The sequence below is a fragment of the Pan paniscus genome, chromosome 1 (genome assembly GCF_029289425.2).
Source record: "Pan paniscus chromosome 1, NHGRI_mPanPan1-v2.0_pri, whole genome shotgun sequence".
NCBI classification, from domain to species: Eukaryota; Metazoa; Chordata; class Mammalia; order Primates; family Hominidae; genus Pan; species Pan paniscus.
The window spans coordinates 170,140,204-170,153,243 of record NC_073249.2 but is presented as its reverse complement, the minus strand read 5'-3'; the positions used below and the strand labels follow the sequence as shown (position 1 = coordinate 170,153,243).

The 13,040-nt window shown below is 36.6% G+C and overlaps 1 protein-coding gene across 1 annotated transcript in view; it reads left to right on the top strand.

Moving 5' to 3' along the window:
- Positions 1-13,040, top strand: part of PRKAA2 (protein kinase AMP-activated catalytic subunit alpha 2) — a 70,006-nt gene that overhangs the window by 28,477 nt on the left and 28,489 nt on the right. The window contains exon 2 of the mRNA XM_034965951.3: positions 493-634. Coding sequence (XP_034821842.1) covers positions 493-634 — 142 coding nt within the window. The remainder of the gene's footprint in view (positions 1-492; positions 635-13,040) is intronic.

The window sequence follows — 13,040 nt, the reverse complement described above, 5'->3', positions numbered from 1 at the left end:
TAAGAGGACTTTATGAAAAAGGCACAAAAAAGGGCTAGGTGTGAATTCTCTGTTGAAATAGTAATTATTGTGAATTTTTGATTTATTACACTATTTATTCTTCTATAATACAATGACTGGCATTAAACAGAAGAAGAGAAACAAAGAGATTAATGAAACAGTGAGTTCTCTCCTGTCCAAACAATGTTCTAAAGTTGATTATGTTTTTAGTAAGAATATAGAATTCAGTAATCATTTTCACAAATATTCCACAAATAGGAACATCTCTGTTAGGTGCAAAAGATACAGAGATGACTAAGATACAGTTTCTGTCCTCAGAGAGTGCATACTCTAATAGAAGAAATAGAAGTAAAAAGAACTGTAGTTTTGTACAACAAGGGATGTAAAGATGGTATATATGAGTAGAGAAGTTTAGGGCACAATGGAAGGAAGCATGAATAAATGATTATGTTGATATGATACCACATTTTTTTTCCTTTTTCTTTTCTTTAGTTGGAGAACATCAATTAACAGGCCATAAAGTGGCAGTTAAAATCTTAAATAGACAGAAGATTCGCAGTTTAGATGTTGTTGGAAAAATAAAACGAGAAATTCAAAATCTAAAACTCTTTCGTCATCCTCATATTATCAAACTGTAAGTATTTTTGTATCTAATAATACCAAAGAGACACCTATCTTAAAATGTTTTTTAGGAATTTTATTATAATTGTTAATTGTTAACCTTTTACAAAGATTTTTTTTCATGTTCATATTCAGCAAGTGTTAATTCATTTAACCTTTATCAGTCCTTTTTTTTTGCATACTCTTGGTTAGAATGAACAGACATTGTTTCTAAATTAGTACTCAATTTATGTTTCTAAATTAGTACTCAATTTATGTTTCTAAATTAGTACTTAATTTATGTTTCTAAATTAGTACATCAATTCTCAAGTGATGAATGAAGTTGATTCATCACATTTAGAAGTTGATTCTTATCCAACTTTAAATGTCATTCAGGGCTTTGACATTTCTAGATTCATTTTTATAATTTTTATCTAGTCAATTTTCACTAACATTCAGGGTATTTTTTTCTTTGGAAAGATAGAAAGTATATGTCAAAGATTATTTCACATAGTATGTTACTTGTAGAACTGAAAGTAGTACTATAACCATAAAGCTTTTAGGAAGGCAAATGTGTTTTTTTCCCCTTGGAATAAATTATAAACTTAAAAGTTAGGTAAATATTGAGATAAATAAGATAAGTAATTGAAAGATAAATAGATTATTTTAAAATTGACTAGACCCTAGAAAATTTAAATATTCATTGTGCAATAATGTGTTTCTTTCAATCATTTAAAGTTGCAGTTTAATATTTGTTGGGAAAATGTAACGTGCTAGACACTGAAAATTGTCTTATTTATCTTTAAGCTTGGATACAGTTTTATAAAATAAGTATTGCTCTTACTTATTGAGTACCTGATAGTGGTCAGGAACTGTACCAAGCATTTTTTTTTTTTTTGTCAAGATTCTGCTGAATGTGTGGAGCATTTTACTTATTTAATTTAATATTATCTTCATGATCAGTGTCTAAAGTAGGCTTACTTTATAGACAAGGAAACTGCATTTTCTAAAAAGTAATAGCGGCTTATCCAAGGCCACACAGCTAGTAAGTCACAGAGCTGGTAGTTGAGGTCAAACCTGATTCCAAATGCCATGCTGTTAATGCTCCAGCATTCCAGTTTTTCTTAAAACTGAGAGTTATATAAATTCCTTTTAAAGAAAAAATAAATTTATGGATCCCTCATTTTGACTTAATTATTTTTAATATACCATTTCTTAAGAAACAAAGCCCTATGTATAAACTTTATATGCATATAGTTCGAATACAACTATGAAACCAAAAGAAATTCACAATTTAAATACAAAAAAACAATGGAATCAATGGAATTCAAAGCAGTATCAATAGTATAATGTGACAAATAACAGTGTTTTATAACAACCAAAATCATTGTTAGAGAGTTTAATAGTGGAAACAGTAAGAGGAGATCAAATACTAAATTTATATTGTGAGTCAAATAAGATTGGTACAGAGAAAGCATGTTCATATAAATATACTATTAAAAAAGCAGTATTAATAACTCTGAGATGTTATTTGCTAGTTCATTAAAATCAGGCATTATATTTAGGCTGACCTTTGTCAGTGAGCAGTCTTTGAATGTCAGCATTAATGGGAACAACTTGATAACCCTGTGGAGTTATGTTGTTTACTTGATGACAAGAGTAGCATATAAGTGTGGTAAGTAGAGTAATACCTGCCCCCCATGTCTATTTCCTAATTCCCAGAATTTGTGAATATGTTAGGTTGCATGGCAAAGGGTAACATTGCTAAGCAGCTGACCTTAAACTAGGGAGGTTATCCTGGATCATGTAGGTGGGCCAAATATTAACACAGTGGTTCTTAAAAGTAGAGGAGAAGAGTAGAAGAAAAGAGTCAGAGAAAAAGGTCTAAACATAGAAACAACATCAGAATGATACAATGGGAGAAGGACTCAACTGGCCGTTTCTGCCTTTGAAGATGGAGGAAAGGGAGCATGAGTCAATGAATGCAGTCAGTCTCTACAAGCTGGGAAATGCAAAGAAATTCTGCCCCAGAGCCTTCAGAAGGCAACACAGCTCTGCTGACACCTTGATTTTAGCCCACTGAGACATATGTCAAGCTTTTAAGATAAAGAACTGTAAGATAATACATTTGTGTTGTTTTAAGCCACTGAGTTTGAAGTATGGCAGCAATGGGAAACTAATACAGCATCATTCTTGAAATCCTCAAATAAATGGCTGGTCCAATTATTGTTGAGATTTGGAACATTCATTTAGTCTTTACTGCTGTACTTATTGTTAGTGAACTGTGGCTTATTGGTATTTTTAATGAAGGGACCCATGTGGTGCATCTTACCGGCAGCAAGAGTATGCCACTGACTGTTCAGAGCAGGCTTTTATGGGATTGGTGTGGATGACCGGTGATGACTCAGTTCTCACATCACTGCTAGGAAACCTTCATTCTTAGAGTAAGCTTCAATGTCATATGATCTTCACTTGAAATTCACTTAGTCATAAACCTAAACAAAAAAATGAGGTTCCTGAAATTGCATGGCAGTACTTGATTATAAGGTTATCATCCAGGACCTATGTATTAGATGGTCCAGAGTATGTATATAGAGGTTTTTAAAGATTGTCATAAGAATTAAAATTCCACCCGTGAGCTTGGTGACTTACCTCTCCTATCCTTTGTTTCTTTAACTTTAAAATGGGACACCTCATTTGAGGATTAAATGTGTTGGCACTGGTATAATGCCTAGTGTTTGATAAACATTGGCCCAGAGCAGGAATTAGCAACTTATAAACTAATTCCAGTCCTCTTTCATTATTCCAAATGGTTTTCACTTAACTGAAACAGTTAGTCTCTGACTTCAACTCCGTATTATTAATGACTTTGTTCTAGTTACTGGGTAACATCTAAGCTAAATCTCTTTGCTCTTCCCCACTGAGTGTCCACTTCCTATGAGAAGAGAAAGCTGAAATAGTCAGACTAAAAGTGTCATATGCTAGAATGAAAGTGGAGAAGGGAAAGATCTTTCCATATTTGCCTTATACCTTGACCTCATCACTTTTACAATGCCAACCCTGAAAGACTTTGAGGAAATTTTACCCATTTGGGTATGAGTCCTACTATCTGTACAGTTCCCAGTTCCTAAAAACACAAATCAGATTTTATCAATAAGCAGTTGCAATTGTCATAATTGTCATGAGGATTCTAAGGCTTCTTTTCCTTTTTTTTTTTTTTTTTTTTAACAGAGCCTAGCTCTGTTGCCCAGGCTGGAGTGCAGTGGTGCAATCTTGGCTCACTGCAACCTTCGCTTCCCAGATTCAAATGATTCTCATGCCTCAGCCTTCCAAGTAGCTGAGACTACAGGCATGTGCCACCACACCCTGCTAATTTTGTATTTTTTGTAGAGACAGGCTTTCCGCCATTTTGCCAGGCTGGTCTCGAACTCCTAAGCTCAAAACCATCAGCCTGCCGCAGCCTCCCAAAGTGCTGAGATTACAGGCTTGAGCCACTGCGCCCAGGCCCGAAGACTTATTTTTGATGTCATATTTATCAGTGTTTTCTTGCCTCCATTTCTATATTTACTTTCAATCATTTTATTTTTGTTTGACTGTCTCATCCTGATATAGGATTATTTAATTATTTGCTATTTTCTGAAGGAATTATAGAAGATTGTCAGAGTTGGTCAGAAAATAATTGGCAGAGGTGAATTTGCAGTTTAAAACTTTTGGCTTCCAGCCTTGAGATTAATTCATTCAGCTACATTGCCTCTTTAATTGTAGATCTGATCTTAAAACAAAAAACAAACAAACAAAAAAACACTCATGTATTTTTGCTACAGAAGAAGCTTATTGACATCGTCTGTAACAGTGTTAGTGATTTAAACAGAGAGAGCAACCTTACCCTTTCAGTGGTTTTCTTTTGTGTAGCCTTGGACTGTCAGGAATAGTTTCCTTATTGCAAAAATGGGACTCTATAATTAGCAAGAAAGTTTGAGCATTGAATGCCAAGAATGAAGGATATTTATTGCATGATTTCTTTATTAACCCAAATTGAAAAAAAAAATTACAAATGAATGACCTAAAACCCACTGGTAGAAAATTAAAAGGCGCAAATAGGATTTAAAGAGAAATCCAAACTTTCCTATGAAGTAGAATTTGTTGAATTGATTTTTGTCCTTGTTTTTCTTTCCTCCATAATTCTTAATGCAACTTGATTTTACTTGGTCAAAAGATGCTTGTTAGTCTGGTAGAGATGATCTTGTCTAATTTTTGTTTTTGTTTTTTTTTTTTTTTTTTTGAGACAAAGTCTCACTCTGTTGCCCAGGCTGGAGTGCAGTAGCATGATCTCGGCTCACTGCAACCTCCGCCTCCTGTGTTCAAGCGATTCTCCTGCCTCAGCCTCCTGAGTAGCTGGGACTACAGGCACACACCACCACACCCAGCTAATTTTTGTATTTTTAGTAGAGACAGGGTTTCACCATATTGGCCAGGATGGCCTTGATCTCTTGACTTCGTGATCTGCCCACCTTGGCCTCCCAAAGTGCTGGGATTACGGGCGTGAGCCACCATGCCCAGCCTAATTCTTTTTAGTCTATCTTATTTAACCTATGGCCTGCTTTTTAACATCATTAACCTCCAGCACCACCTTGAAATGTTGTCTCTAGGTTTACATGACACCTCAGGCTTCTGTTTTCTTTTTTTCATTCTTGTTTATTCTGAAAACTTTCTTTTATGGGCCCCTCTTTATCTTCCTGGCTGTTAAGTATTGATGCAGTCAAGTACACTGAGCTAGTGTAATTTTCTTAGTGAACCCTCTTTTGATGATTTCATCTACTACCATGGTGCCATTTGCCATCTCTATGCTGAAGATTTCCAAATCTTTATGATTTCTGGCCCTTTTGTTTCTCCAGATTTCTGAGCACATTTATCAAATTGTTTATCGGATGTTCACATTCTAAAGTCACAGAGTCACCTGAAGCTGAACTTTTCTCTCTCTTCCAAATTTACTTCTCTATTTTTGGAGGGTGCGGTGGGAGAGTGGAGGGAGGTAAATGAAAATACCATTCATGCAGTTTCCCAAGTCCCAAACTTGGGCAAAATCTTTAATTTCTTCTTTTCCCTCATTTCTTACATACAATAAATCACTAAGGTCTGCACTTCTTTTTCCTAAGTGTCCTCTGAATTTATCCATTTTTCTTTGCTCTGTCAGTTTACCATCTTGCTTGTTGTACTTCAGCTGTTTCCTCTGCTTGGAATACTTTATCCACATCTCCCTTTCCCTAGGCTGCCAATTCCAACTTGTCTTTTAAGTGCAATTACATTTGACCCTTGAACGGTATGGGTTTGAACCACATTGGTCTACTTATGCTTGGGTTTTATGCCGCCTTTGCTATCCTGAGACAGCAAGACCAACCCCTCCTCTTCCTCTTCCTCCTCAGTCTACTCAATATGAAGATGGATATTGACCTTGATGGTGATCCATTTCCACTTAATGAGTAGTTGGTATATTTTCTCTTCCTTATGATTTTCCTAATAACATTTTCTTGTCTCTAGCTTACTTTACTATAAGAATACAGTAAATAATACATTTAACATGCAAAATGTGTGTTAATTATTTCTGTTATCTGTAAGGCTTCTGCTCAACAGTAGGCTATTAGTAGTTAAGTTTAGGGGTAGTCAAAAGTTAAACGTGGATTTTTGATGCACAGGGGTTGACACCCTAACGCCCACATTGTCTGAGGATCAACTGTACCCCTGAAAACCTACTTTACTCACTAAGACTAGGTTAGGCTCTAACTCCTCTTTGCTCTCAAAGCACTCAATGTTCACCTTTTCCAAAGCCCTTAAATTGTGTTGTAATTGCACATTTTCTTATTGGTATTTCCCACAAGACTGAAGTACTTAGGAGCAGGAATTATGGCTTTTTTTTTAATTCAAAAAAAAATTTTTTATTATACTTTCAGTTCTAGGGCACATGTGTACAATGTGCAGGTTTGTTACATATGTATCCATGTGCCATGTTGGTGTGCTGCACCCATTAACTCATCATTTACATTAGGTATATCTCCTAATGCTATCCCTCCCCTCTCCTGCCACCCCACGACAGGCCCCGGTGTGTGATGTTCCCCTTCCTGTGTCCAAGTGTTCTCATTGTTCAATTCCCACCTATGAGTGAGAACATGCGGTGTTTGGTTTTCTGTCCTTGTGATAGTTTGCTGAGAATGATGGTTTCCAGCTTCATCCATGTCCCTACAAAGGACATGAACTCATCCTTTTTTATGGGTGCATAGTATTCCATGGTGTATATGTGCCACATTTTCTTAATCCAGTCTATCACTGATGGACATTTGGGTTGGTTCCAAGTCTTTGCTATTGTGAATAGTGCCACAATAAGCATATGTGTGCATGTGTCTTTATAGCATCATGATTTATAATCCTTTGGCTATATACCCAGTAATGGGATGGCGGGTCAAATGGTATTTCTAGTTCTAGATCCTTGAGGAATCACCACACTGTGTTCCACAATGGTTGAACTAGTTTACAGTCCCACCAACAGTGTAAAAGTGTTCCTATTTCTCCACATCCTCTCCAGCACCTGTCGTTTCCTGACTTTTTAATGATCGCCATTCTAACTGGTGCGAGATGGTATCACATTGTGGTTTTGATTTGCATTTCTCTGATGGCCAGTGATGATGAGCATTTTTTCATGTGTCTGTTGGCTGCGTAAATGTCTTCTTTTGAGAAATGTCTGTTCATATCCTTTGCCCACTTTTTGATGGGGTTGTTTGATTTTTTTCTTGTACATTTGTTAAGTTCTTTGTAGATTCTGGATGTTAGCCCTTTGTCAGATGGGTAGATTGCAAAAGTTTTCTCCCATTCTGTAGGTTGCCTGTTCACTCTGATGGTAGTTTCTTTTGCTGTGCAGAAGCTCTTTAGTTTAATTAGATCCCATTTGTCAATTTTGGCTTTTGTTGCCATTGCTTTTGGTGTTTTAGACATGAAGACCTTGCCCATGCCTATGTCCTGAATGGTATTGCCTAGGTTTTCTTCTAGGGTTTTTATGGTTTTAGGTCTAACATTTAAGTCTTTAATCCATCTTGAATTAATTTTTGTATAAGGTGTAAGGAAGGGATCCAGTTTCAGCTTTCTACATATGGCTAGCCAATTTTCCCAGCACCATTTTTAAATAGGGAATCCTTTCCCCATTTCTTGTTTTTGTCAGGTTTGTCAAAGATCAGATGGTTGTAGATGTGCGGTATTATTTCTGAGGCCTCTGCTCTGTTCCATTGGTCTATATCTCTGTTTTGGTACCAGTACCATGCTGTTTTGGTTACTGTAGCCTTGTAGTATAGTTTGACATCAGGTAGCGTGATGCCTCCAGCTTTGTTCTTTTGGCTTAGGCTTGTCTTGGCAATGTGGGCTCTTTTTTGGTTCCATATGAACTTTAAAGTCGTTTTTTCCAATTCTGTGAAGAAAGTTATTTTCCAATTCTGTGAAGAAAGTTATTGGTAGTTTGATGGGGATGGCATTGAATCTATAATTACCTTGGGCAGTATGGCCATTTTCACGATATTGATTCTTCCTATCCATGAGCATGGAATGTTCTTCCATTTGTTTGTGTCCTCTTTTATTTCATTGAGCAGTGGTTTGTAGTTCTCCTTGAAGAGGTCCTTCACATCCCTTGTAAGTTGGATTCCTAGGTATTTTATTCTCTTTGAAGCAATTGTTAATGGGATTTTTATTGAGCACCTACTATGGGTTGGGTGCTGTTCTAGGCATAGGGGATATAATCATGAAGGACAGAGTCTCTTTCTTGTGTTTTTTATGTTCTGGACAGTAAGTAAACAAATTAACAAGATCATTTTAGGCAAAGATAAGTGCTATGAGAATGAAACATCGTGCTGTCACAGAGTGTGACTAGGAAAGAAGAAGGGCTAATTTAGATTAGGTATGAGGAAGCCTCACTAAGAAGATAGGTTTGACCTAAGACCTAAAGGATGATAAAGATCTGACATGTGAAAATCTGGGGACAGAGTGTTTTCAAAGCAAGGGGAAGAGCAACATCAAAGAGGTGAAGCAAACTTCAAGTGTTGTAGGCAAAGGAAGATTATGTACTCTCAGGAGTGGAGTGAGGAGAAGAGAAGTAGTTCAGGAATTCTAAGAGTAGATGGGGACCAGATAACAAAGGGATTTGAAGGCCTTGCTAAGAAATTTGATTGTGTTCTAAATAGGAACTTTTGGAGAGTTGGAGAAGTAACATGATATGAATGTAGTGTAGAATGGGTATGGTGGCAGAAGTAGAAGCAGACAGACCAGTTGGGAAGCTATTGCTATAGTCTACCTGGGAGATTATGGTGGCTTTAACCAAAGTGATAATCTAGATTAGTGTTGGCTAATACAGTAGCCACTGGCCACATGTGGCTGTGTAAATTTAAATTAATTAAAATGAAAAATTTAGTTGTCTGGTCACACTAGCCACATTTCAAGTGCTTAATAGCTGCATATGTTTAGTGACCACTGTGTTGGACAGAGCAGATAAAAAACATTTCTATCGTTGTAGGAAGTTCTGTTCAACAGTCCTAGTCTAGGTGGAGAGAAATGGATGGATTTGATATCTATTTTGGAGGGAGAAGTAATGTATTACTGATGGGTTAGATAAAGAGGAGAAAGAAAGGATTTTTTTTTTTTTTGCTTAAGCAACTGGGATTTTGGGTTTTGGCTTGAGCAAGTAGGTAGTGATAGTGGTGTCATTTTCTGAGATGGAAAGAATGGAAAAGAAACATTAGAGAGATGTGAACATTAAGGATACTGTTTTGGCCATGATAAGCTAAGAATCCATTAGACATGTAAATGGAGATATCACCTATCATCTTTATCTCTCCTGCAACCAGCACAGTAGTAGGTATTCAATAATTACTTGTTGCTCCATGAAGAGGTGACGTTTGAACAAGGTCCTGATGGCTCTAGGAGTCCAAGCAAGAACAAAAGAATGAAAGTGTAAGGAATATGGTGTATTGGGAAAAAACAGTCTGGTTTGTTTGGTGCACAGAGTATGTATAGGGAAGTGGAAAAATAAAGCCAGAAAGGCAGGTTGTTGTTTGATCCATTCATTCAACAGATGACACCATTTAGGCACTAGGGATACAGCAACAGACAAAAAGGCAACAACAACAAAATCCTTGCTATTATAGAGATTATATTAGTGTGTGGTCGAGGGGTGGTGGGGAAATAGACAATAAATCCCTTATTATATGTCATATGTTAGACAGTGAAGAGGTGAGGGGATACGCCATGTAGATATCTGAAGGGGGTGAATGTTACACATAGAGGGAAGAGCACATACAAAGGAAAGTAGAAATTCCTGCAGGCCAGAGATCAAGGGAGCAGAATGATCTAGGAGGATTAGAGTGAGAGATGAGGTCAGAGACATAAAGGGCATTATAGGCCATTGTCAGGGCTTTGGCTTTTACTCTTGTCTAAGATGGGAGCCATTGGAAGGCTTTGATTAGAGGTATGATGTGATCTGACTTACATTTAGACTATAGGTGAGCAAGAGTTGAAGCAGGGAAACCAATTGGGAGTCAATTGCAGTGATCTGTAAAAGACGATGTTGGCTTGGAATACAGCATAGTGTAGTAGTGTTTAGAAGTAAGCATGTTTTGTATGTACTTTCAAGATAGAGTCAACAGCATTTGCTAACAGATAAAATGTGAGTTGTGAGAGGAAAGAAGTTAAGGATGACTCCAAGGCATCTAGCCTTGGCGAAAAAACAAGGATGGAGTTGCCAGTAACTGAAGTGGAGAAGATTGTAGGAGGAACAGGTTTGAGGTGGGATGTTAGGGGGGTGGTTTCAACAATTTAATTTTGGTTTTATGAAGTTGAAATGCTTATTAGACATCCAAGTAGAGATGTAAGTAGGCTGTTGAATAAGTGAATCTGGAGTTCAGGGGAGAGGTGTAAGCTAGAGAGATAAATTTGGAAGTCATCAGCAGACAGACTGTATTTAAGATATTTAAAGCCCTAAGACTGGATGAAATCACCAAGATAAACAAGAAGTCCAAGGACTGGGCTGTAGAACACTATGATGCTAACATGTCTGAAAAATGAGGAGGAACCAGTAAAAGACAATGAAAATGATCAGGGAGGTGGGAGGGAAATTAGGGGAATCGGGTATCTTGAAGCCAAGAGAACAAAGTGTTTTAGGAAAGATCACCAACTGTCCCTTTTACTGGTGAATATTGAGTAAGATGATAACTGAGAATTGACTGTTGGATTTGGCAACGTGGAGGTTGCTGTTGTCTTTGAAAAGAACCAATTTATTGGAATGATGAGGGCAAAAACCTGATGTAAAGGGTTTAAGAGGGAATATGAGATAAAAAAGGGGAGATAGTAACTATAGGCAGGAGAGGAGAGACATAGGAGTGGTAACCAGAAGGAAATGAGGAGTCTAAACAAGGTTAGCTTTTTAAAATGGAAGATATTGTAGAATGTTGGTATGCCAAAAGGAGTGATTCAGTCAAGAGGAAGGAATTGATACAAAAGAAAGAGGGGCTAATTATAGAAGCCAAGTCCCTTCGTAGGTGTGGGAGATAATCCAGTGCATAATTGGAGGAGTTAGTCTTTGAAAGTATATGACTGTGGAGTGGTTGGCTGTGTGTGGTGGAAGAAAAGATAATTAGAAATGAGGCATTCAAATAACTTAAAGGCCATATGTTAAGATATTTTAAGCCTTAAGACTGGATGCGGTTACCAAAGATATGAGTACAGATAAACAAGAAGTCCAAGGACTGAGCTCTAGAGCACTATGATGTTAACATGTCTGTTTATATCACAGATTATCTATAAAGATATCACTTACACCTAAAACAGTGACAGTAGTAGCAATGGGGAAAAAGATATTAATTCAGAATGAGAAGGAGTTAGTAAGAAGATTGATTGATGACTATAATGTGAAAAGGTATTAGGAGGTATTATCTGATGGCCTGCACTTAAAAGACAATGAGATTTTTGAGGGAGGAAGTTTTGGGTAAGAATTTCTTTTAGATCAGAATTCATTCATTACTAGACTATGCAAATTTGCCAGCATTTAAAATTTCATTAAATTAATGTGAATTAATGCATCTAGGCTCTGATCAACAGTGGCTTCCAATGTGTCAGAAAAAGAGACACATTATATGCCTTTGGCTAGAGGTACACTACACTACTTAGTCTTTCAAATGAAAACAAAAATTGCAAAAATGAAACAAATCTGATCACGTATCTAGATTTAAGAGTGGGTTAGAAATTGTGCATTTTGCTGCTATAAAGGATGGAACAACAAAATTCATACTGTGGAATCCTCTTTAACAAAGTAACTGGTTTCTTCAACAAAAGAATGCAAGAAAAAAACAACAGAGATAGAGGAGCAACCTATAAATTAGAAGAGACATAAGAGACAAATGAACCAATTACAATATATTGATTGTGTTTGTATCAATAAATCTTCTGATTGGATATTTGATGACATTCATGGTTTTTTAAATTTATGCATGATAACAATATTTTGCATATTATGCATACACACATATATTTTTAAGTTATCCTTTAGAGACATGTACAGATTTATTTACAAAGGAAGTGAAATCCAAATTCAATGTGAAATCATGACTGAAAACATATACTTTTACAAAGTTAATAACCAAGACATTAATTACCTTAGACTCTAGAATGTTATAGAAAGTTTGACTTATTCTATATGTCCATACATAAATAAGAAAAGTACTGTCAACTCAATAAACATGGGCAAAAGACACAGCATTTTCTACGAATAAATGTATATGGTGTTTTGCAACTGTTGGAGAATATATAAATCCACCAGTTTTCTAAATATTTTAGCATTGCCAAACTTTCTTTGGAAAACTGTCTTTGGTATTATCTTTTCAATTGGAACATACACAATAACTATGACTCAGCAGTTACACTTATCAGTGTATATCAAGGAGAAAATCTTGCCATGTAGAAGAATGTTCGTGTTAGTCCATTTTTACATTACTATAAAGGAATACTGAAGGCTGGGTAATTTATAAAGAAAAGAGGTTTAATTGGCCCACAGTTCTGCAGGCTGTACAGGAAACATGGTGCTGGCTTTTACTTCTAGTAAGGGTCTCAGGAAGCTTACAGTCATGACTGAAGGCAACTGGGAGCCAGGGTGTCACATGGTGAGGGGGAGCAAGAGAGGAAGGAGGAAGAGCCAGTCTCCTTTAAACAACCAGCTCTCTTATGAACTGAGCAAGAATTCACTTATTACTGAGGCAATGGTGCTAAACCATTCATGAGGGATGGATCTACCCCCATGATCCAATCACCTCCCACCAGTCCCCATGTTCAACGTTAGGAATCACATTTCAACGTGAGATTTGGAGGGGATGAACATACAAACCATATGAATGTTCACAGCAGCAAATAATAGCAACATT